The sequence below is a fragment of the Ipomoea nil genome, unplaced genomic scaffold, assembly GCF_001879475.1.
Source record: "Ipomoea nil cultivar Tokyo-kokei standard unplaced genomic scaffold, Asagao_1.1 scaffold2480, whole genome shotgun sequence".
Classification (NCBI taxonomy): Eukaryota; Viridiplantae; Streptophyta; class Magnoliopsida; order Solanales; family Convolvulaceae; genus Ipomoea; species Ipomoea nil.
This window is the reverse complement of record NW_017618908.1, coordinates 464,407-489,019: the sequence shown is the minus strand read 5'-3', so window position 1 is coordinate 489,019 and position 24,613 is coordinate 464,407. Positions and strand designations below refer to the sequence as shown.

The window sequence follows — 24,613 nt, the reverse complement described above, 5'->3', positions numbered from 1 at the left end:
TGAAAGTGTACATTGGGTAAAGTTCACAAAACGCTCTAGAAAAATTGTGTGTGTAATAACTTAGCTTGTAAATCGCACTAAAAAAACTCTGTGTATCAAGTTCAACCAAAGGAGTGTTACGTTGACAATAATTAATCAAACTCATTACCTTCAATTGATCTGGTGCGAGAATCGTACCGTGTTTCATCCACTCTACGTCTCTACCGGGCTACCCCTTTTACCACCCTTTTAGGACAAATTAAAAATTGGTAATAAGTTGTAACCTATTTCTTGTTCTAGGAAAAATTATATGAAATTTTATTTGAAAATTCCAATAAGTTTTATGCAAATCAAGAATAAAGAACCAACATAAAGAGAGATGCCATTGAATATGAAGGAGTAGCAAAAGTGGTAGGAGTGGTCCCAATTCTCACAAGCATATAACAATAGGTGTAGTACCTACATGTGAAACATAACCCACACATATCTATATTGATGAAAAAAATTAGATTTTTTTTTATAAAGGGACAAACCCGAAAATTAAGGATTGAATAGTAATAACGCAATAAATAAGAAAATATATTTTTTTAATCAAGAAGGGAAGAGGGGGACCCCAAGAAACTACATCAGATCATCTACCGTTTATAGTCACCACTCTTCTCGAATGCTCCCTATTTTGTCTTTCTAAAGCAACGGATATAGAGACACCAGACAATTATATAATTTATTGCTATGAGAATGTTGTATGCATCACCATGGGACAAGACCAATATATGTGTGTACAATGTATGTATTTCCCCCTATTCAAACATGTTGTTTTACTATATTCAACTATATCCTTCATTGTTTTATTTTTAGCAAAAAAAAATTATATGAATCACGTTAATGATATAATTTAGTTGAATTGGTGAACCCCCAATCATATTTTAAACTTAAATCGGTGTGCTTGTCAAGGTGATTAGCAAAGCAGTGTGATTACGGATTAATTAATGTAATGAGAAGAATATTTTAAGGTTAATTACCCAATTAAGGTGGGATAGAGAATGGAAGAAGAAGACAGTGTGGTAGAGGGGAAATGATAAAAAGGAGAAGATTTGAGAGGAGCCTTGGGAGGGGAGAAGATTCCCTGGTAGAAAGATGGTAACGTTGTCGTCCTACGTTAATCATTATTATTATTGTTATTATTATACATCTTTAATTCTAGGCCATATAAGTAGTATTTAGTTTGGTGAGCAGTCACTGTGTGATTAAACTCTTTTTATAAATAAGGTTAAAGTATAACTAATCCCCTGCCGACAGGAATTTCTGTCCCTCCACTTAATCACATATTAGATGGCCCAATCACATTATTATTGTTAAAAAGAAAAAAAAAATTATCTTGAAGTGCCATTGATACTCTATAGTTCTTTTTAGTTGGTAGCTACATAGATAACCAAATTACTAATGTTGTTCTCAAAAGTTGAATCTTCAATCTTAAAGACTTTTCACATCTCGACCTGACTGAGTATTTGTGAGGACAGAGGATGTAAATCATGGTAACTCAGCTGAACACAGATGCTAGATCTTTACTTACTGAGAGGTTGCTCCAAGACTGCCGCTAGTGAGACTCTGTTTCAATAAATCAAGTTCCTTTCACTCGATCACTCAGGTCCTAAGTTACCGTCTTACCGACAATATGTATTTAATACAAGAATGACAAATGCCCATCATCACCATATAGAAATTGATAAATTCATGGTGTGTTGCACAAAATTATTAAGCCTTAAAGATAGGGGACCATTCTAAAACTGCTAGGGTGATGGGAGTGTGATTCTTGAAATGTTTTTGCTGATAAAGGGAATGGAATGGGTGAAACAAACAGTACAAGAAACCATGCAAGCTGGTTTTCCTTTCTTGGAAGGAAAATAATACCCATTTTCACTACATTGTACCATCCTTTTACAAAACTAAGATAAAAAAACATTTCCACCATTATTGTTTGCAGTGGTGAAAAATGGCAGCAACCACTTTTACCCATCTTTTTTACCATGAAAAAAGTTGTAAAGGAGTCTTCTTTTTTACTTCTACTGCTACCACCATGCCTCCTCCCTCCCTCTGTATAAAAGAACAAAGACACATTATAAGGGAATTTCAAGAAGGCCATCTTTTCTTTGTGCTGTGGAGCTTTCAAAGAACAGATTCTTTCAAGGATAAGATTTTGGATGCTGCATAAAATTTTTGTGTTTTTTTTTTTAATTATTTGGGTTTTGGCTCTGATACCAAATTGAAGCATGTTCTCCATCTCAACTAAAAGCCTAAGCTTATAGTTGGATTGCACATTAATGGCTATATGCTCAACATCCAGCATCATTGAACATCGATTTACTTACTGTTCCTAGTAGCGAAAACGCAACTTTATTTCCTTATATACCGCCACATTTTCGAGAGGCAGGGTGCTGGACTGGGCCATTCAGGCCTCTGCCCAACGCTTAGGAATCTGAATTCGAAGTGAATACAGTAACAAGGATTAAAATCGGCACGGGGGAATAAACTTTACAGCAATGATTGAGGGATAAAACGAGGGTGAAACGATATAAATGTTACCTGGTAATGATGGATTTCCACTTCTCAAAGCTATCTGCAGGAATGAGCAAACATTAGTCAATATGTGTTGCCAAATCGCTATCGAGCATCTTTTGTGTTGGTTCATACCGACAGTGTTGTTTCACTTTGGGTCCTCTCGACCCTTTTTCGCAATCATGGGAAGCATCATCCGGTGGACTCTGCATGTAAGCATAAGATTGTTTTAACTTAATGCCTCTTTACTCTTTCCATAACAACCAAAATTTCGAAAAAAAAAAAAGACTTATCCTACTAGCTCCCGTGGTGGGACGCCACTGCCTCAAAGACACATATACAAGAAAGAATAGGAATGGGATATTAGCAGTTGTGAAGTGCTCTTCCAGCTATAAAGATTTGGTTAAATCCCGGGATAGCCAAACCTAGTTTGCCGAGTTTTTACACCAACTATGCATTTCGTGGTGCTTCAACAACGTCTTTCTTGGCTGCTTCTGCATAGAGAGGAAACGGGATTAGTATCATATCAAAAGACTCTTCGGTTGAACAAATATCAATTTGTAAAATTGAAGTATGTGCTCCATCTCAACTAAAAACTTAAGCTGATAGTTGGATTACACATTAATGGTTATATTTTATCACACGTAAAACCGAGAAATGATCAAATGAACAGGAAAAGAGAGACCGACCATCTCTAGTTGCAAGAAACGCATCCAATACCTCATCTCGACTGTCGTAGTTTCGGGTGTCTCGTTGATTGAATCGTGATGACACGTGCATTTCAACGCCAACGTTTAAGCTAATGTAACCGTAAAGTCAAGGAAGCTCTACAGCACCTGAACACGGAAATTTGGAGCCAGCGTAATCTCGAATAGAAGTTCGGTAATCTTGTAGGCATTAAAGCACAGATTTTTCATATAAACTTCAAATGAATCAACAGAGCTCAGATAGAGACAGATATCGTAATGTTCTTAACATTGGACAAACATTTGACTTAATGCTTGTTAGTTTGGCAATGAAAAAGGGAAACAAAAAAGCCTTCCCTATCAACATATATCATCGATTCGAGAGTCGAGACAACTAGTGAAAAATTCCATTGCTTTTAGATTTACATGCAAAAGCTGCTCGATCCACAGAAATTCTAAGGAGTACTCGACCCTCTCGAGCCAACTAACCTAAGTTCTTGTTAAGACGAACAAAGAAATGCCGCATTGTGGAAAAAGAATTTCATTTCTGCGGGAAAAATCCCTACAAATTTAGAGTGCTTACAGAGAGGATGTATCGACAAAAACCTCATTGAGCACATCATCCTCACCGTTTGCCAGGGCAAAGAGCTCCGCATCTTTGTCTTCATCATTGGAATAGTCCCGTTTTTCGAGCTTCGAGTGAGCAGCTATGAATATCAACTTCTGGGCTCGGTCCACACCCGCCCTCGAATGGGATTGGGCACCCGCCCATCTCGGGAAAGACCAGTTGCATTTAAACCCGCACGAGGTAGCGTGAAGGAAGATAAGCCTAACAGCAACTTTGCCTAACGACTTGAACCCCGTGAGGTACGTTTCCCAAACGAGCCTACTACTCTGTGGGTTCGCGATTTTCATCTTCCCCGTGCTAGGATCCCTCTGCTTCAACTGAACAGCTTGAGCATAAACCGGCTCGAGCCCTTCGGTTCTCCATTTCATAAGCTCCATCAAGGCAATATGAGCCTCGTCACGAGATACGAGCCGTGTTATGAGCTTGTCCACGTCCTTTTCTTGCTCGGGGGTCAGGTATTTGAACGGGGGCAAGTACTTCCCACTCGTGTCTCGAATCAAATAGAGCGGATCGAGTATAAATGCAGCAGCCCAAGCCGGGTGATAATTCTTCTCGAACCTCCTTTCGACCAATTTCTCTACCGGTCCCTCGGCAATGTGAAACTTAGAACACCAATCCTTCACTTTCACTCTAAGCTCCTCCCACAATGGAAGGCATTGCCCCACTCGGGGTTTCTCCGTCTCGATATCCCGTGCCATCGTCTTGATCAATTTAACTAACGAATGCATCGCCTCCAACTCATTCCAGAAACGCGGGCTTCTCATCATCTCTTCAATCTCCCTTGCAAATGGCTCCTCCACTGAAGCTACCTTATACGATTCATCCAGCAACACTAGCTGAAGTGCCCGAGCTGAGCTAAGAATATCCTCGATCAACGAATAAACAGGTCCAAAATCTGAGCTTTCATAGCCGGGCAAGGGCACCCTCAACAACCCAGCATGCCCATACTCCTGCAACTGATACTTGTGGAAGCTATTCCGAATCTGGGACTTATTGTTCACGAAATTCGCAAGCTTTATACAATTCTCGGTCACGTTCTTGAAAAAAGGAAGCTCCTTGACGAAATCCTTAATCAAACTATTGAATGCTTGATGCTGACAAGAAAGATTGACCATCCAATGGTGCTGATTCTCTAGATTCCTCAATGCCTTGCCCTTAAACTTGTCTGCAACTATGCCTACACATTGTTGAACAGTGTTGCCACAAATGTCTGTGATGGTGTCCCATAAAACATCCTCTGCATACTTAGAAGGCACAAATCCACTAGTGAAAACTGTCCTCCTAAACACACTGGTTCCATTGGGAAGATTCACATATAAACTCACTAGATTCTCTTCCCCAACATGCCCGTGCTTCTTTGCCATCCAACCATCAGCTGCAACCTGGAAGAACATGGCGTCTCGGATTTTCGCCTCGGACTCAACCTTGGCTTCCTCGTACTTGGCATCTAACCTGGGACCTGCTAACTCTTTTCTTGAAATTGGGGGCAATCCAACTTGGTTGAGAAATGCCCTGAATTTTGGGTGGTCAAGACTGGAAAAGGAGACCGACCCACAACATTCATACACCCAATCTGCGAGATAATCGAATGATGAATCAATCTGGGACTTGCTCAAAGTTGGTCCCGGCGATGATTTCGGACTCTTTAGCTTCTTCACACTATCTTCTAACTTGGCCAGAGCTCCCAAATCCTCCTTTCCACCTGACAACACCATATGCTGCTGCCCATACATGCCGCCGCCGCCGCCGGAGGCGGCGGCACCGCCACCACCGGTGGTAACAATAGCGGTGGCCATTGACACCACCGGGGGGTAAGCTAACTCCACGGCGAATCTCGATGGATCAACAATAGCAAGCGGGGTGACTTGATATGGCGCAGTAGAAGCCGGGCTGCCACTATCGGCCCGGCCACCGCCGGGAGAGTTCCGCTTCCGGTGATTCTGTTGGTGGGGCGACGAAACCGTGGGCGACGTCACGCTGACGGGCGGCGACGGCGGCGGCAGAGACGAAATGGGTTTGACGAGGGTGTTGAAATTGGGGCAAGTTCCTCTCTTTAGATGCTCGGAGGCGGTTCTGGAAGGGTTGGACGCCGAGAACACGGCGTCGCATAATGAACACCGGAGCTTAACAGCTTTGGGCAACCCCGTATCAGAATTGTGGACCAGCATGGGCTCAAAGTGAGCCCAGTACCACGCCCCTTTCCCCTTCACCGCTTTCGTCCGTACCATCACCAATCCCTCGTATCTCTTCAGCACCGCCTTCGCCGCCATCTCCTCCGTCAACCCGCCGCCGCCGCCGGTCCCCGCCTCCACCAGCGCCGCCGTGTTGCTATTCGCCTCCGCCATATATAACTCCCAAAAAAAAAAAAAAACTCCAACAAAATCAATAATTAACGCACGGTAGCAATCTGGGCAAGTGATTTTCAGCCCGGAAATGTTGGCGGTGGACGGCGGTGGTCCATGGAGGTGAGAAAAAATATAAAAAAATAAAAAATAAAAATAAAAGCTTTGATGGTAAGTGGTCCTCGGCCTCAGTAAGTAGTAGTGGGGTGAGCTGTTTTTTCAAGATTTCGGCAGTGTCTGTGTAGGAAATTTCGCAATGCAACGACACAGTCTCGAGAGAGAGTGGGTGAATAAATTTCTAGAGAGAGAAAAGGCGTGGAGAGAGAAAAGGAACGATGGAGTTCTTCAAGACTGGAGCTTTAGAGAGAGAGAGAGGGAGGAAGAATGATGAGCGGCTGCTAAACGTCCTGACAGAAACATTAACGTTCGACACGCCGTTAACTGTTTCATAAGAGGCCGTTTGCTGTTTGTTTGTTCAGAAGCTTCTGCTCCCCTCCGTCACAATTTTCTTCTTCGCCTCTCTACCGTTCTTTTAGGTATTAACCTGATCAATTCTAAGAATGGTAATTTTGTTAATTGATTTTCCATATAAATAAAATTCACCAAAATACTATTTTGTCACTTACCTTATATTTGCTTTATTACAAATTTTTTTCCTTTTTTAACTACAAAATTATTATTTTTTAACCTTCTCCTTCCAAAGGTTAAATTTCCCGTCCCAAAATAATATATATAGAAAATTATACTTTATATCCATTCATAATATGTCAATTATTAATGTCACTTTTAAATTATTTGTAGTGTAAATGTTGCTCCTCAATTTTTAAAACGGTACATATATTACCCCTGCCGTACAGTATGAGAGGAGCAACATTTACACTATGACAGGACAATATATATACCGTTTTGAAAAATAAGAAACAACATTTACACTACTAATAATTCAAGAATGCTATTGATAATTGGCATATTAGGGAGATGCATAAATTACAATTTTTTCTAATATATATATATATACCTAAACAACATATATTATTGAAATAGTAATTCTTTGTGCAACTGTATTCATATTACAACTTGACCACTGTCATATCATGTGTGGACTAAGGCTTAATAGTTTCAAACTGAGATGCAAAAATTAAATCTGAACTTGCCATCTTGCCAAGTTGCCATTAATGGTGAAAAAAGTGTCTTTTAGGTTGTGTTTGAAAACTAAAAGGGACCAAGGGGAAAAAACATATTCCTAATTAAGGTGATTTGAATAGACCTTATAATTTATAATATAACACCAAACTAGATATGAAAATAATAGAGTAGTCTAGATATGAAAATAATATGATAGTGTTTAGTCTTAACGTGTTTTCAGTTATTAAAATGGTGGACAAGTTAAAAATTGTGTTTTAACAGGTCAAACTGCTTACTCCGTTAATATTACCATTAGTTATGATTTTTATATATTATTATTTTTTTATCATTATAGTGTGTTATGAATTAAATATCTTTAATATTTTGTAGATTTAATAAAAGAAATTTTTTTTTTTTTTGTAAAGTTTTATTTTAAAATAATTATATTAACATGGATTTTAAATCAGTAATCGTATTGTGCAGACCCAAACTTGTTGACTAAATGTGTTTATCATGTCAATATGTTTAATTCGTTTAAAAATCATGTTCATATTTGTATTTAAGAATTTAATTCGTTAATTTTAACGGGTCATGTATGTGTTTAGTATTATCGTGTCAACGCATTTACACAAATTGACATGTCTAAAACTGAAGAATCGAAAAAATTACAAAATTGTAATACTCCATATTATTTCCTAAAAATATATCACGTTTCTATAAAAGAGGACACACATCATAATTCACATTTTCTTTTAGGGGAGCAAAGAACAAGAAATGCATAATTAATAGAATAATGGCATTTTATTATCATATTAGCAAAGATTATTTCAAAATATATATATATATATATATATATATATATATATATATATACACACATATATATATCATATTAGCAAAGATAATCTTTCCCTAAGTGGAAGTAAATCTCACGCGGTGTGGGGGAGGCTTTGGGATTTCGTTGTTTTTTATTTTCTTCTTTAAAACAAAAAATTTTGTCTATTTATTTATTTATTATTCTTTTTTTTTTTTTTATTTGCTTAGGGTCTTTGTTATGGGGCCCCATTGAGTCCTTTTTTGTTGTGTTGTTTGTATTATTGTATCTTTCTTTCCATTTCACAAACAAAATAATTTTAACACATCTTATAAATTTTGATTCACCCCACCTAATTAACATTCGAAATATCGTATTCGATTAAAATGAAACACATTTTTCAATTTGATATTATATTAGAGTCATTTCAATGAGCATAAGGTCATTGATTTGAATGTACACATGAGAAGACGTATACTTTTTATAGAGATAGACCATATCATTTACACATTGATATTATTCAATTTGTAAGTTAACAAAAAACATATTTGTTATTCTATATTATTGTTAACATATTTGTATATAAAATATAAATTATTTGAAATCCATTTATGGTACAATGCATGTTAGATGTAAATAATCTAATAATACTGAACAATAATCTACGAGAAACCTAATGACCTTGTAGTAGCGGAAGCGGAAGCAGTGTTGATCTACAGCCACAGTTGATGCCTTATTTTTTGCCTCTTAAACAAATCATAGATAGTGTATTGGTGTCTATTGAGCAATAGGAGTACCGTAACTGAATGTGTTATATAATGAATGTCATGCATCCCATCAATCAAAGTTCATATTAGACACAGAATTTGGTTCACTACCAATTTATAGTTATCCCGTCCAACCAAATTATTTAGTAAACTTAGTCAATTTGTACCATTTAATTAAAGTTTTAATATTATATATATTATTTGGAAAAATCTTAGAATGCATACGTGAAGTTGGATGGATGTTACAATCATAACACAACATTATCATCAATCGACACACGAGAAACCATAATTGTGGCAAATGAATTGAAGCAGTTCTGCCATCCTGCTTGCTTCACTTTTTTACAGTTTTACATGATAGTTACACTTTTTACGATGAATACTATTATTAAAAGAAATTAAATTATAAATAATTTGACTCAAACATATGACACGGTGAGTATTATTATATACTCCGTAAAACTTTTAGAGGGTGTGACAACCAACATAACTGGTTTACTGAAAGGCTATAGGTGTGTTTAGTAAATAACTGTTAGTTAATAGTTACTAGCTGATTGAGTTAGTAGATTTATTTAATTAGTTGATAACATTAGTTTATTGTAAGAAACTGTTTGGTGAATTAGCTGTTAGTTGATAATTGATTATATGTAAAATAATTTTGTCAATAAATTGATCAAAAAGTTACTTTAAACAGCTTTTTGAATTTTAACATTTTGGAGCAGTTACAAAAAAAAAAAAAAAAAAAAAAAAAAAAAAAAAAACTAATTAATCAAACACTCATATTGATTATTTAACTAAGTCAAACAACTAATAGCGATTAAATAAATCAAAATTGACGAATAAACTAATTATATTACCAAATATGGTCTAAGACAAGCTAACCTAGTATTGTGACAAGTGTATGTCGGTCTAGCATGGGTTGCCCATTGCAAGTGGGCATGGTAGTTAGGTAATATAATTTAACCACTCTTAATTAATCGAGTACATATATAATTGTATCGAGTATAATTGATATTTGTGTAGATCGACACTATTAAAAAAATTTAAAGAAAATATAGAAATTGTATCAAGTATAATTGACATTTGTATAGATGGACACTATTAAAAAAATTAAAGAAAATATTGTGAATTGAATGAGCCAATGAGGGAAAGGAAACATGAGAAATCTGAAAATTGTTGCTGGGATCGAGACAACTATAAATAATTTGAGGGCATTCACTTCCATCTGTATATCACTTTCATCTTATTTGATTTGGAGGGTCTTAATTGTCAATGCAATCCCACCAAAACCCCAAAATAATGTAATACGGAGCATATGGTGTGTTTATTTTTGATCACAACACGCAAGATGTTCTGTCCTAACTATAAGAGGCATCTATAAGTTTACTGGGCATATTGATTTTTTCATACGAGAAGGAGTTCGGTCACTCACGCCAACCAAACTGTTTACGGAGCATATGATTAATTGTATATTAATAAGTTTCAATTATGAACAAAGTTGCTTATTGCTTATGCTTCAGAAATGGATGGATGAGAGTTAGGCATACAATGTATGTGGAGCAAGTTGAGAAATTTTCACATTATTATTGGTGAAAGTCCAACCATTTTTTAGAGAAATTAATAATGATGTTGCCAAGGTAGACCATTGAAGGACATAACATAAGCTAAAGTATCTTTATACTAGGAAGATAATAATGTTAGTTTGAAATTTATGCCACAAAAGATGAGGTAATAATAAATAAAGGAGTTAACTTGTAGACAACTTGTATGTTAGTGTTTGTCTACCTTACAGTGTAGACATTGGTCTACGGTGTAATGAGTCAATCATTATATCATGAACTATGATACACCTTGTAAGATGGATCACTGACATAAAATACCTTTTTGTTAAATTAATTATAAATGTATATTTTTAATACATTAAAGTATCTTTTTTAAAGTACATTATTTACTGCTAAATAATATATATTTAGTATATTAAAAATATACATTTATTTATAGTTTACGTGGTAATATGAATCATGATTCACAATATTAATTTGCTTAGTGAGTAGTGACCGTAGTCCGTACAAAACAAAACGATGCGTTATGGGCCTTCCATCAATGGTGGCCCACTTTATGGACCCAAAAAGTCAAAACAAAATGAAATTGGATAGTAGAAAAACCCTCACCGTGGGGCTACAACCCAACAAACGAACCAACATTCAATTGAGCTAAGATTTAATCCATTGAATCTTAATATTAAAACATAAAAAGATAATAAATGACACTCTTTAGTTTAGATGGTAGAAGTTTCACATGTCACAAATTTTAATTAGTCATTGTCAAATTAAAAGCTCTTTTATTATATGACTAGTCAATCACAACACGTCACGTCGTCACGTCATGCAAGATTTTTACTCAAAATAACTGTAGTATTACGTATTACATATGAAATAAAGCACGAAGCACATGAATAAATTAAATATCCATACAATGAGCTGAGATTTATACAATTTTTTTTTTTTTTTTGATGAAAATAGAAACACGGTTTATGACCCCTATGCAAGAGTATGAACTAAGTAAACTCTCATGTTTAATATATTCAATCGAGAGGATATTAATAAGAATCAAACTGATACAAGAATCATGTTTCACCCATTCAATCATTTATTTTTTAATGATATATGTAGTGGCATTATATTAGGTTGTTTGTGAATACAAAATGTGGGGGACAATAGCCGACTTAATCTCTCCTTATTCCCCAGTAACGAAACAAACGGCCCCTGAAGACATGAAACACGACAAGCATTGCAGTTTCCACGAACTTTCTCGCGCAAAAATGAAACTACTAAACACCGCACGTATACGTACTTTTGTTCCCCAGATTCTATGGTTTAATTTTATGATGGTAGCTATGATGATTAGGACGGCGACGGCGACGCCTTCATTGCCGGCAAAACATCAGGCAGTAGCCGCCATGCACGGCGGAAGACCTGTTTGCAGCTGCGACCACACCAACTCGGAAATGGTATGGAAGCACGTACGACACGGCGGAGTCATGGATGCTCCGGCGGCCAGTAGTAGTTATGGTGGTGGTGAGAGGGCGGCACAGAAGCTGACAAAGCTGTTGCTGAATGTGAGTATTCAGAACAGTCTGGGGCCGCTGAGAGTGGTGCTTTCGCCGGAAAACACCGTCGGGGATTTGATCAAGGCGGCTGTCGAGATGTACGTTAAGGAGAAGCGGCGGCCGTTGCTGCCCGCCACCCATCCTAGCCATTACGAGCTTCATTACTCCCAGTTTAGCCTCCAAAGTAAGTTAATTGTAATTATGATATACTGATTTTGAGAATTAAACTTGAAATCTTATAGGTATCAAATTAATATATTTATTGTGAATTTTTTTTGTTATATTAAAATAATAATAATTGAATATGATGGGGATTTGTGGTTTGTTGGTTGCAGGCTTGAGAGAAGAAGAAAAGTTGATAAAGTTGGAGTCAAGAAATTTTTTTCTATGTCCAAAATTAAATGGTGTGGCCAATACAACATGCTCCATTGGTACAAGGGGAGCAAGTGCAACTAAAAAGTCACTATTTCCATTGACAAAATTCATGGATTTCTTGCTATAAGTTTGTAAATTTTAAATATTTATATGGTTTTATTTTGTTGGTCTCTACCTACTTTTGATAATATATCTTGATTTTATTTTTATTTTAGTTTTATATTGCTTTTGAATTTATAAAGTTAAAATTAGAATCGTATTTGGATGTTTCTTCTAACTCTATAATATCTTGTAAAATTTATCACGTCAATGATTTTGTCATAATTAACTACCAGCTAACGATTCGCGTAGCCTCATGCTCCAATTGGCTACCACATGGGTCACATACTCTCGGTAATTGGTCAATTGCATGCCCTAGCCAATTGAGTGCTCTTATAGTCCTATGACTGCCACTCGACTACCTTGATGAGTGTACATTCAGTTAATACAATTAACCGTTTGTGTACATGTAAACAAATAACTTGATAATTGCTGGCACATAATATGATAGCTATAGGTACCAAAACTATCAACTGCAGGTACAGAATGTGACTTGATAATTATTGACACATAATATGATAGTTTTAGGTACAGAAACTATCAACCGCAGATACAAAATGCGTCAACTATAAATACAGAATTTGAAAATTATTTTTGAATCAAGATCTGCAATGTAAGATAAACCATAGTCCATAATATAATTTGCCCTCATTAGGTACTCAACTAACCCATTGTCCTAACCTTAACTAGTCCTAGTATGATACTAATTCAATTATGCTAAAAAAAAAAAAGGGTGTTTAGGTCTTTTGGTTTCCAACCAAACGAGCCCTATGTAAGAACAAAAGATTCAATATACATAGGATTTCACTTTCCTTTTATGTGTGTTAACGTCCCAATGTTTCAGCCCTCCTGACTTTCGTTCCCATTAATCTCTTGTGCTTCCAATAAAAAATCAATCGAGCTCCGAAAACAATAAACGCTCCCGCCGCATCGATCCTCGTTTTCCGGCTCCTGATTTCCGGCGTCGCTGCCGCCGCTATCCTATGCCCTCGCAGACAATGGCAGATGTATGGGCATGGATGATCTTCTTCTTCATGCTCGTTGCTCTTATTGTCATGGTCGTTTTCCAGGTGAAATCAACTAAATCCCTAGAAATTCCCCCCCAATTTCTCCCCACTGCTATCAAATTTGTCAATGTTTCGGCGTTTATTGCTTCTAGAATACTGTTAGTTGCCTTTAGGTGTTGGTAAAGCTTATTAATTTATAATTTTTTTTCGAATAATTGAACTCAGCTGATTGGATTACCGAGACTAGTCTTTGTTTAATTTATTAATTTAAGCTAATTATCTGTAAGTAAGTTGGAGTAGCTTATGAAATATCTGTAATCTTAATCATTAATAATCAGTTTTACCAAATAGGCATGTAATTAAATGCTTAATCTTTATTAACAAAAGAGAAGCTGCAATACAATTGAACATCTACCAACTAGAAAAACTGTTTTTTTTTTTTTTCATGGTTATATTGTGCTTTAATGTGGAGTCTAATACTTGAAATTTTCTTAGCTTATGTGCCTGGCGGATCTAGAATTCGATTATATCAACCCTTATGACTCTGCATCTAGGATAAATAAAGTTATCCTCCCGGAGTTCATCACGCATGGAGTTTTATGCTTCCTCTATCTTGTAACTGGGCATTGGGTTGCAGCACTTCTCTGTGTTCCATACTTGTACTACAACGTGAGACTGTAAGTTCTGATAAAATTTGTTTTTGGTTCAGGTGCAGATGATTTGACATGTGATAATTATTAAATTTGTTGTTGGGTTGAGCTCTATGCATGCTGATAAATTTATGTCATCCTCCTCTAGAATCAACCTAGATTTCTTGGTATCTTTGATGTACAAAGACATTGAAGCTATTTGTTTCATAGATTTTCTTCACTCAGTTTTTAGGAATGTGGTTAAGGGCTAGTTTGTCATGGTAATGTGAATTGGAGATATGTTGTAGTCCTGGACACTCCATTTTTATCAAAAGTTGAACCAATCTCCATCGTCCATTAAGTCTTGTACATCCTTAAGTCAGCAATTTATCAATAGAAGTATTAAAATTCTTCCAAGAATCAATCTTTAACAAGCCAATGGTTTATGAAACACCAAGCGCCTGATATAAGCGTGAATAACTGGTTAGTTTCTTCAGGGGATCAATTTCACATAGTGACTTCGAACATAGTGTTTATTTTTATTTACAGAAAGCCAAAAGGGTAAAAAAAAACAGTGAGACGCTGAGCACTGAAGCATGAGAGGTAAGTGAAACCCACAAGTATATAACATAACACACTATTTTAGTAATTTTTTTTACTAAGTGAACTATGGTAGTTATGGTATTCCAGTCTCCAGACTCAACCCATGCTTAGGAGGATTTTAGTAAAAGCAGTTGCATGGTAAGAACTGTTTACCTTCTTTTGGGAGTGTACAGTGTCACCTGATTTGCATTTACCTTGAACTCTTTACCTTCTCTTGGTACTAAGAATTTATCAGAAAAAAAGCTGGTTGAGATTATTGGGGTTTGTGTTCTTACTAGATTGTACTTGTTTGAACCTGATGCTAGTATTGTATTGCTAAACTTAGTGAAGGAACTAATTAAGTCCATCCATTATTATCTTCTATCATAGACATTAGACAGTAGCATTGCTTGGAACCTTAGACCTGAATACTAAATATCTTATTTACCGAGTTTCTCATGTGCCTACAACTGCTGCATTTCCTCTTCCTGAAGAAAGGCGTTTCCTACTGGTCTGAATGCATATGTTAATGACATTATTTTATTCTTCAACGTTAAGTTCCATGATTCTGATAAAAGGAGCACTGGTTAATTTGTCATCATTGTGATGTTGTTTTCGTGGTGATAGGTACCTAGAACGACAGCACCTGATAGATGTAACTGAGATTTTCAATCAACTCAATTATGAGAAGAAACGGAGGCTTTGGAAGCTTGCCTATCTCGTTCTTCTACTCTTCATGTCCTTATTCATGTGAGTGACAGAATATAGACAGACTAATATGAAACATGGCTTGATTGGCTTCTATTATAATTTATAACATTCTCGTATTCTTCTTTGCCCAGGTTGATATACAGCGCTTTGGAGGACGACGACGATGAACATTCACTATAGTTTCATTATCTCGTGCAGACTAAATCTAATCAGGAACCCTGAACCTGGAACAATCATGGTTCTGAAGTTGAGAGCTTGCAAGTATTGTTTTTCGAACCTATCTATGATTGTGGTAGGACATTCTTGTTCTGTTGTAAGATGCCTGGAAATATGTGCCCTACATTATGCTTAGGAGTACATTGAGGAATCTCAGTTCTGCTTCTTTCTCATTTACATTTCACTTGCTCTCTTGTATTCCCTTGTCATTTGAATCTCAAGTATTGTTCATTAACTTTTCCTTTTTTTTTTTTTTTTTTTTTTTTTTTTTTTTTTTTTTTTTTGTTTACGTTCACAAGTGTCAACTCAACAAATCGAATTAAACACAGAAAGTTGTGGACTTTCTTAATTTGCACTTCAATCAAATTAGTTTTGTTGATTTATTTTTGAATTTGAAATATATAAATTAAGACAGTTGAGACTAAATGTGAAATGATCAGTACCGGGCAACTTATGTTGGTTTACTTGTTCTTTTGCTTATTAAGTTCACAAAGTGAAGTTTATATAGTGCACATATATTGAAAGTAGATGTTGTTTTCTCTTGTCGCTTAAAAAAAAAAACAATTTTAAATACAAAATTGGAAAGCTCACGACATTAATTTCAAGACTCCAAAGCAATTTAACATCAAAGTATTAAAAAAATAGACCTAATATCTATTTTAGTCATTGGTTATAATAGTTTTTCTCGCTTTAGTTCTAAACGCCATTTTGAGTTTAATTCAGTCCTCGATCGATGATTTTATCTAAATGAGTCTCTTCTGTAATTGTAATTTGATAATTTTTACTCTATTAATATCTAATTTAGTCATCGACTATAATGATTTTATCCAAATTAGTCATCCACTATAATGATCAATACTCAATTTAGTTCTCGAGTATCTTTTTCAATTTAGTCATTGATTCTAAAAGCAGATGACTCAGTTAAGCACAAAACGACGTTCATGATTAAATTAGAAAGAAAAATATTATATATACTCCCATTCTCTCTCTACTCTTGACTTTTACTTTCACACTTAAAATTTTGATATAGACACTTTTACAAGTCCAAATGAAGAAAATAACTTATCAATGTCTGTCACATCAGGAAGTAAATTTGAGGGAGTAAGATTTGTGAGTACAATTTTTTTTTTTTTGGGTGGAAATGATTTGGAAGTACATGTAGTAAAATTTAATTGAATTTTTTTTATAATAAATGTACTATCAATTCTTCCTCCCTCAATTTTATTCCCTGATGTGGCGGATTCTGATACGTTACTTTTTTTTTTTTTTCAAAATTTTGTGTATAAAAATAAAAATTAGGTGTGAAAAATAGGATTACACAAAACATTTTTTGTAAAGAAAATAGTTTCCGGAAATCCTTTGCATAGATACTGTTTTTGTATTAATATAACACCCCAAACGCGGTATACCAGTTTGAGTACTACTCTTCTTCTCTCCACAAATAGCTCAGCTCAATCTACTCTTCCGAATCTAATTCCAGGTGCGTGTACGAACATGTATTTGAATACTTATCGGAATTACACGATTGATTTCCTTTTATTCAATCTCTGATTTTAAATTCATCGGGAATATCTCTAATTAGGGCATGGTTGAATTAATTGCGTATAGATGAATCTTGTGTTATGCAGTGGACTGAAATTGGCATTACAAAACTGTAAAAATGGTAAAAAGATATATTGTTGAATACACGGCATTCTTATGCCTTTGCTGCAGTTTAGAAGTTAGCATTTTCTTCTTTATCTAGATTAAAATTTACTATTAGAGCAGTATTGGTGGAACTGCAATCATTATCTTTACACATTGCAATTGGTTTGTGCTGCAGTTGAACCCTAAAGCCTTGGAAAGATCATGGTGAATGCCATTAAAGGATTGTTCATTACATGGTAATATTCCTTTTTACTGGAGGAAGGTGTTTATGATCAAAAGAATTGATCTTTTTCATGATAATTTGCCTTTTTGTGAAACTTTTGAACTCTTGTCTGTGCTGTTTTTCTTCTTGCTGACATAAGAGGTTTTTGGTAAATAGCTGGCTGATTGGATTTGTGGGTTTGACTAGTTGATAGCATTAGCTGATTGTAGAAAAGTGTTTGGTAAATTAGCTAATAGCTGATGCAAAATGACTTTCTCAAAAAGCTGATCGAAAAAAGCAGTTTTGAGTAGCTTTTTGAATTTTAGCTTTTTGGAGCAATAAGTTGTTATAAAAAGCTAATTAATTGAACACCCATTGATTGTTTAACCAAGTCAAACAGCTAATAGTGGTCAAATAAGTCAAAATTGGCTGTTAAGCTAACTATGTTACCAAACAGGGCCTTAGATATATTGGACGTTCTCTTCGTGATAAAAGCCTGTTTCTTTGTTTCTTCCATGGTTGCAATAGGCGCTAGGCGCTAGTCGGGTGGTAGAGTAGCGCCTAGCGCCTAGACGGCCTAGGCGGCTAACCAAAAAAAAAAAACAAAAACAGTGCACGTGTGTAGGTGCATATATGTCATATTATATATATATATATATATATATATATATATATATATATATATATATATATATAAATGAAAAAAATTAGCAAGGTCGAGTCGGTCAGGTTAACTCGGCTAACTCGACAGAAATTGACGAGTTAACTCGGCTTAATCGGCCGAGTTAGGCGCTAGGCGGGAGCCTAGGGGGAAAATCGCCACGGCCAAGGGGCGCCTAGCGCCTAGGCGCCGAGTGTGCCTAGGCGGGATTTTTACAACCCTGGTTTCTTCCTGTTTAGTTTTCATTTGTTTCTCGTCTTGACTTTAGACTCGGTGTCTATGCAACTTCAAAAAGCATACATGAATTAATTTTCTATGTTGAATTTAAGTTCTCATATAGGTGCATTCTTTGGTATGAACAGCATTCATGATTGTATACATTTGTGTTCTCTAGGACTTGTAATTAAGATCTATGGCTTTCTTCTGCAGCGATGTTCCCATGGCGCAGTTCATTATCAACATGAATAACGCGTTGCCTCAAGCGCATAAGTTCATAATACACGTCTTGGACAACACGCATCTGTTTGTCCGGTCAGATGTAGCTGGAATGATTCGCAGCGCCATGGCAGAGTTTAGAGATGCAAATACTTACGAGAAACCTTCTTAATCCTGCTCATTTAAGCTCTCTTCATCAAGTCTGAGACAGCAAGAAATGCATTTTTTGCTCTTTAGTGAAGCATTAGTTTGCATGTGTAATGAAGAAGGCTAAAAACTGGATGAGGTTTGCAGTATATTTGTTTGAACTTTGATTGTGAATGGAGATGCACACAAATATTGCTATAACCCTCTGTTTACTTTAATTTTCTGTGTTCTATTTCTCCGTTCTCATCTAGTATCCTCACCACGATAAGACTAATCCTGAGAACAAGTTCAACTTCTGGTAAGAACAGTCTGTTAGTCTTCTTGATTTGAGCTGGTCTGATTTACCTTTTTTGTTATCCTTTATCGAATAAAGATTACATTGACAATGGGAATGGTGAAATTTCATTAAATGGGTTTATAAAGTGAAAGTTAAACTCCATCCCTAATTATACATCTAAACGTTAACATCATTCTAAAGAACAGTGGGAGTGCAAAAACAGAGTTTTACAATCTAAAGAACTAACTACCCAGATTACAACAGACTCATCCATCTATGATCTCATTTCAATCCTGCCTGGGAATATTTGCCAAAAATACTCAGCCTTATGCAGGCAGTGTGACATTGATGTCAGTGGGTTTATTCCTAGTCTCTGCCGGGGGCAACGTGGACCAATTATCTGCGCGGAACGAAGGGGCAGAAGACATGATTGGTTTGGGCGAGGCGTGGTAAGGATCTTCCATCTCGGCGCTGGAGATCGGGACGGCAGCAGTTACTGTCTCGGGCTTGTGTTTCTTCGCCTTCTGCTCGTGCTGATTTCCGGCGATGAAGCTGCCCACGACAACCTTGTTGTGGTACAGGGAGATGTCGGTTTATTAGCGACACAATTTAGAATGGGATCGGATATGCAGTTGTGGATTGATGAACGAGAAGAAGAAATACCTGCACGGGACCTGCAGCTACTAATAGACCCGCAACTCCACCCCCTACAACGCGCCCATCGGGGCTCGCTAAAGACACGCTCATCCCGCCCGATCTATTCCTCATTCCTCCCGTCTCGGACGGCATAAACGATCCCGTCAACGACAATATCTCAAAACGGCCCTAGATAATCAGAACGGGACATGAGATTACTGGTCAATTCAACAATGAAATATTAGGTGGTACCATTACCTCGTATGTCAATGTTCCACCTGAGGAATCAGGCTGTCGAAGAGTGACACTAGAAATCACTCCATTTGCCGAGAGAATACAGATTGCTCGAGGCCCTTGTTGAGAGAACGATATAATCTTCATCGTAACATCCTATATAAAAGCAAGAAGGTTTATAATCCCGATAATAGAAACAATGCAGGCTACAGTTTTTGGGCAGGTTTATATCATTGAGCTGCTCAGAATCGTCAGATTAATTGATGAAATAGTTTGCTTTATGTACAAAATCCTCCCTAGATATGAAGAAATGTATACCAATCATTGAGAAAAGAATATATCTTTGATAACCGAAAGTTATGTGCATTTTTGTCTCATCAAATTGGAAAAAACGTCCCGAATATTCTTCTACTATGACGAACAAGTTACCTCTCCAGAATTCACAGTGATTATATGTGGAGTAAAATTAGCACCAACAGAGCAAGATTCCCAATCACCTACACAAAGAAAAATCGAGAACTATTAATATAACTAACACATAACACATAACAGCTAGTATAACATAACCATATTTCGAGTCCAGATGATACAGATGAACTAGAAGAAATACCAAACTAGCAAACCGCACTTCATCATTTCCAAAATTTTTCGGGACGAGAAACTATAGCCCTAAACCAATATGACGACCAGAAAATTCTGGCAGTTGGCTCTAACCCTTTCCCACTCAGGTCAGAAAGCATAGAACTTACAATTCCATCGCCCCGTCTGCATTAGTTGCCACGGAGAATCTTTACAAGAGAATCTTTGTTTTTTTCTTGCCACGTATCAGACAAAAACACGGGAAACAGTTGGCTAGACCAACAGAAACCAGCTAATACAGTTATGCATCATTATAAAGAACAGGTAGAAAGTTGCAGGTAAAGTTAACACACAATAACAAACTCCTTCCCGTAGTGAATCTAACACTCGAATACTCGATATTACCTACTCTATAGTGTCAGAGTAACGACTATACCATATAATTCTGGAACGAAAAGTGCCAAATGCCAGCTATAAAAGCTTCAAGATTCCCTCATTCCCAGACCAAACCAAAAATCCCACCTGACTTTCAGAACCACCCAAAAACATCAAGATCTAATGGTTGAAGCATCTATTCAGAGGTCCCACATTTCCCCGCGAATTGGCTTAAACACTATCACCACTACATACACAGATCACACAACAATCCATTAATCTCAACATAAAAGCAAATTAAAGATCTCAACTTTAAGTTCAACTACACAGTTTTGATAACATGAGAGCATATATAAATGCATAAAAGTGGCTTCACCTGAAGTGTCCAGCCTCACTTTAGGCTGGTGTGGCTTGCTAGCTGACCCACCGGCGGCTGGCCGGACTTTCCCACGTTTCTCGGCTGAGAAGTCAATCACAGGGGAAGGAGCCGCCGTGGAAATAGGCTTGGGGGAAAGAGCCACCGTGAAGGACCCATCTGGGCCATACTTTCTTGGCCTTCCCCTCTTCTTCTTCATTAAGGTGGCTCCGGCTGTTTCACCGCCGGCGGCCGGTGGTGCCTCCGGCGGCTTTGATCCAGTAACTTGGGTGGGATTCTCAGTGGTCCTTGGCGCCACATGGTAGTCTGAGGGAGCATCTGATCCCACCACAGTAACTCCACCAATACTCAAACCCTCACTAACCTCCATACTCAAACTCTCACCCAACACTCAAAGAATAAAAATTTTCCCAAAAAAAAAAAAAAATTAAATAAAATAAACACAAAAATTCCTCTCAGCTTTTCTTCAGAATCCCATACTTCTCATCAACTTCAAACACCAAGAAACCACAGATGCAATGGAAAAAATACCCCAAAAATAATATTTTTTTACTTCAAAATCAGAACCCAAAACTAAAACCCAAAAAAAAAAAAAAAATACAAAAAAATTTACTGTAAAAATGAAGATTTGAACCCTTACCAGAATACCAGTGTTGAAGTAAGTAGAGTAGGATCAAAGTAGGAAAAAGCTGAGGCCTTTCATTTCTCCTTTCAGTATTTTTTTTTTTTTTTTTAAATCTTCAGGAAAAATGTGGAACAAAAGCAGGAAACATAAAAACTAATGGTGAAACCCAAAAATATATTTTTGGAAAATTTTGTGTATTTTCCTGAATTAAAGAGAGAAAAAAGATTGAATTTTTATGGCGTGGGAAGAGTGAGAAAATGTGAAAATTGGAGTTTGGGGGAGTAAAAAATAAAAGCTAAAATTTGAGTTTCCTAACTTTCCTCAGATTTGTCTGAATCTATAATTAAACAAAAATAATAATGAGAGAAAAAGCTGTTATTAAATATTAGGTAAGTAATTATTAATTATTGAAAGCAAGAAAACTATGTATTTTGGTTAAGCAAATGGTTGGAGTCCGGTTGAAAATAAAAATATAAATTTTAAAAAATAATTTTATTTTGTAGTTGGGAAAAGTGAAATTAGGTTTGCCAAGGCATGAGACAACCATCACTGTCTATAAAAAATATATATAATTTTTTTAAAAAGAAATAAAATGAAGGGCATTGTGACATAAACATTACATCTGTATTTTCCTGAATTAATTATTAATTTTTTTCAGCTCCCAAATAAGGACAAGATGATATATATTATTTATTTAGTAAATGAAAATGAGATGAAAATGCATTAATTTGTTTTTTTTTAATAATTTTTAATTATTAATAAATAATTAACAAGATTTTTTTTTTATATATTGAAGAAGGGTACCCGAAAAAGGAGAACAGAGTTTACAGCTAACTATACATAATACGCCAGGTAGGAAAACCAGCAAAGTCATATTCAAAAGCTGATTTGATCACGTCCGGGGGATCCGTTAAAGATAAGAGCCCAAAGTCATGGTTCATAGCCAGTTTGGCTAATGCATCAGCCACGCTGTTTTGTTCGCGATTGATATGTGTAATTTGCCAATAATCAAACCTGCTAAGCTCTTTCCTGCAGGCCTCCAGGATGTTATGATCAGCTACCGTTGATGGACGTGTAATGCGAAGGTAATCCACGGCTGCGCTTGAATCACTTTCGAACAGCATGCTCCTAAAGCCCAGCGAGTAAGCTAATTGGACGCCCTTCAATAGCGCCCATGCTTCTGCTTCGAGGGGGTGCAAGTTCCTAGTTTTGCAATAATTAACAAGATTTACTTACTATGATGATTTTTTTTCTTTATTTTGTAAATGTTATAAGGAAGACACCAATTTAAAACATTTCTACTCCCATATATTTTAATAGAACAAAGTGCCATGATTTATGTGCCAAGACTTAAATATATTAATATCTCATAGATTCAATCTATCATTCTTTTTTAAACTTAAAATTATGGTAAAGTTTATGATAATCGATATAAATTGAGTTACAATAATTTAGAATAAAGATTCAAAATCTGAAAATTGTGTCAAAGATCTTGTGATCGAGCGACATAATTATGGTTCTCATGAGAGGTTACCGATTTAAACTTCAGTTGGGACATCGTAAAAAAGTCAATAATACTAAAAAAATAAAATAAAATAATAAAATAAAAATTACACACTAAAAGGCATCCAGTTGGCAATTTGGCATATTCCATGTTATAATTTACTACATAAAATAAATTTTCATTTCTATTTTCTTTAATCTTTAGTATAATAATTCTTGCTTTGTACACCACTTAATTGGCATCATTTATGCCTCATCTATAGTATTTTTTTTATTTGTTTATTATATAATATGTACGTGTCCACTTCTAGTAGTCTTCCCTACATCAAAGGCAATAATTACAAAAAAATAAAAAATAAAAAATAAAAAATAAAAAAGAAGAAGCATATGAATAGATGATGTTCATTTTCCAACTGCACATAGAAGACTTTATTCTTGGACACTTTATTTATTTATTTATAATAATTGTGTCTAATATGTCTCATAATGAAATTATGTTTTACCTATAAAGTGCAGATGAGATAATGTAAGTTTTGTCATACTCAATTTTTGTGTGTGGTGCTAATTAATTGGTTAATGCAAATTGTAGTTAAACAAAAAATAAAATAAATGAAAATAAGCTCTTAAATTTTTATATAATATAAAATAGTTAAAATGTCAATTAATATTGAATTAAATATTTAAAGTAGTATAAAAGTATTAGCTTTTTTAATAATTCAAAATTTCTGATTTTGTTGGATTATATATCAAACTCCATGAACGTACTCGGTAAATTGAGTTATTGTACATTTTTTTTTTGTTTTTTTTTTTTTTTAATAACGGTGATGGGCCATTTTTTTAGAACAATATTGAGGATTTGTGGGCTACTATATTATTAAGTCCCAACGAAGCCCAGAACAGGATTACGTTATCCTGTTCAAGGATAACATAAAGCATCCTGGATTAATGGCTTGATTGCCTGCATGTTCTCTCAGAATTGGGCTACAATACCTAGTGCTGACTCCATGTTTGACTCGGAGATTGGGACATGATTATGTTCATGTCCCTTTCCAGTGACAATCACGTTGCGTGACAATCCGGCGAGTAATTGTGACTGAAACATCATCACAATTTTGACAAATAAATATTAGAGTAATTGATAGGGATGGTGGGTCGATAGAAAGTTCGAGAAATTATAAAACACGTGTTAATACTATGGAGATTTTAATTAGTTTGGAGCGGGGTTGCGGGAATAGGCACTTGGTCAGGGGCATGTGGTCAATTGCTCAAGTCAAGTAGCAATCGATTGGAG

At 35.8% G+C, this 24,613-nt stretch overlaps 4 protein-coding genes and 1 long non-coding RNA gene across 15 annotated transcripts; 2 read left to right on the top strand and 3 right to left on the bottom strand.

Annotated features, from left to right (window-relative positions):
• Positions 1–1,531: 1,531 nt before the first annotated feature.
• Positions 1,532–15,317, bottom strand: LOC109152997. Its single transcript, XR_002049453.1, has 3 exons — positions 15,170–15,317; positions 11,747–11,749; positions 1,532–1,542 (listed from the first exon to the last, which is right to left on the bottom strand). It is a non-coding gene; the product is annotated as an uncharacterized LOC109152997 (long non-coding RNA).
• Positions 1,841–6,712, bottom strand: LOC109152992. Of its 8 annotated transcripts, none has more exons than XR_002049448.1 (6): positions 3,805–6,712; positions 3,256–3,371; positions 2,834–3,029; positions 2,671–2,741; positions 2,563–2,596; positions 1,841–2,073 (listed from the first exon to the last, which is right to left on the bottom strand). XR_002049448.1 is itself a non-coding variant. In XM_019300705.1 (1 exon), exon 1 carries the CDS (start codon positions 6,192–6,194, stop codon positions 3,801–3,803), a length of 2,394 nt encoding a protein of 797 aa, XP_019156250.1. In that variant the 5' UTR covers positions 6,195–6,711; the 3' UTR covers positions 3,481–3,800. The 8 variants fall into 8 exon arrangements, 1 of the variants encoding a protein (XP_019156250.1); XR_002049449.1 differs by having other exon boundaries at positions 2,961–3,029; XR_002049447.1 differs by having other exon boundaries at positions 2,563–2,741; positions 3,225–3,371.
• On the top strand, positions 11,581–12,595 carry LOC109152995. The gene is made up of 2 exons (XM_019300709.1): positions 11,581–12,190; positions 12,342–12,595. The coding sequence occupies exons 1-2, from the start codon at positions 11,602–11,604 to the stop codon at positions 12,506–12,508; spliced, it is 756 nt and encodes a 251-aa protein (XP_019156254.1). The 5' UTR covers positions 11,581–11,601; the 3' UTR covers positions 12,509–12,595.
• Positions 13,278–22,852, top strand: LOC109152996 (protein cornichon homolog 4-like). 3 transcript variants are annotated; one of them, XR_002049451.1, is made up of 6 exons: positions 13,278–13,550; positions 13,983–14,164; positions 15,326–15,448; positions 15,541–15,647; positions 16,037–16,039; positions 22,842–22,852. XR_002049451.1 is itself a non-coding variant. In XM_019300710.1 (4 exons), the coding sequence occupies exons 1-4, from the start codon at positions 13,464–13,466 to the stop codon at positions 15,587–15,589; spliced, it is 441 nt and encodes a 146-aa protein (XP_019156255.1). In that variant the 5' UTR covers positions 13,279–13,463; the 3' UTR covers positions 15,590–15,880. The 3 variants fall into 3 exon arrangements, 1 of the variants encoding a protein (XP_019156255.1); XR_002049452.1 differs by lacking the exons at positions 16,037–16,039; positions 22,842–22,852 and adding an exon at positions 16,656–16,665; XM_019300710.1 differs by lacking the exons at positions 16,037–16,039; positions 22,842–22,852 and having other exon boundaries at positions 13,279–13,550; positions 15,541–15,880.
• On the bottom strand, positions 19,097–22,142 carry LOC109152994 (AT-hook motif nuclear-localized protein 1-like). Of its 2 annotated transcripts, XM_019300708.1 has the most exons (6): positions 21,843–22,142; positions 21,195–21,573; positions 20,294–20,361; positions 19,889–20,020; positions 19,658–19,819; positions 19,097–19,560 (listed from the first exon to the last, which is right to left on the bottom strand). In XM_019300708.1, exons 2-6 carry the CDS (start codon positions 21,562–21,564, stop codon positions 19,321–19,323), a joined length of 972 nt encoding a protein of 323 aa, XP_019156253.1. In that variant the 5' UTR covers positions 21,565–21,573; positions 21,843–22,142; the 3' UTR covers positions 19,097–19,320. The 2 variants fall into 2 exon arrangements, with proteins under 2 accessions (XP_019156253.1, XP_019156252.1); XM_019300707.1 differs by having other exon boundaries at positions 21,195–22,142.
• Positions 22,853–24,613: the final 1,761 nt, after the last annotated feature.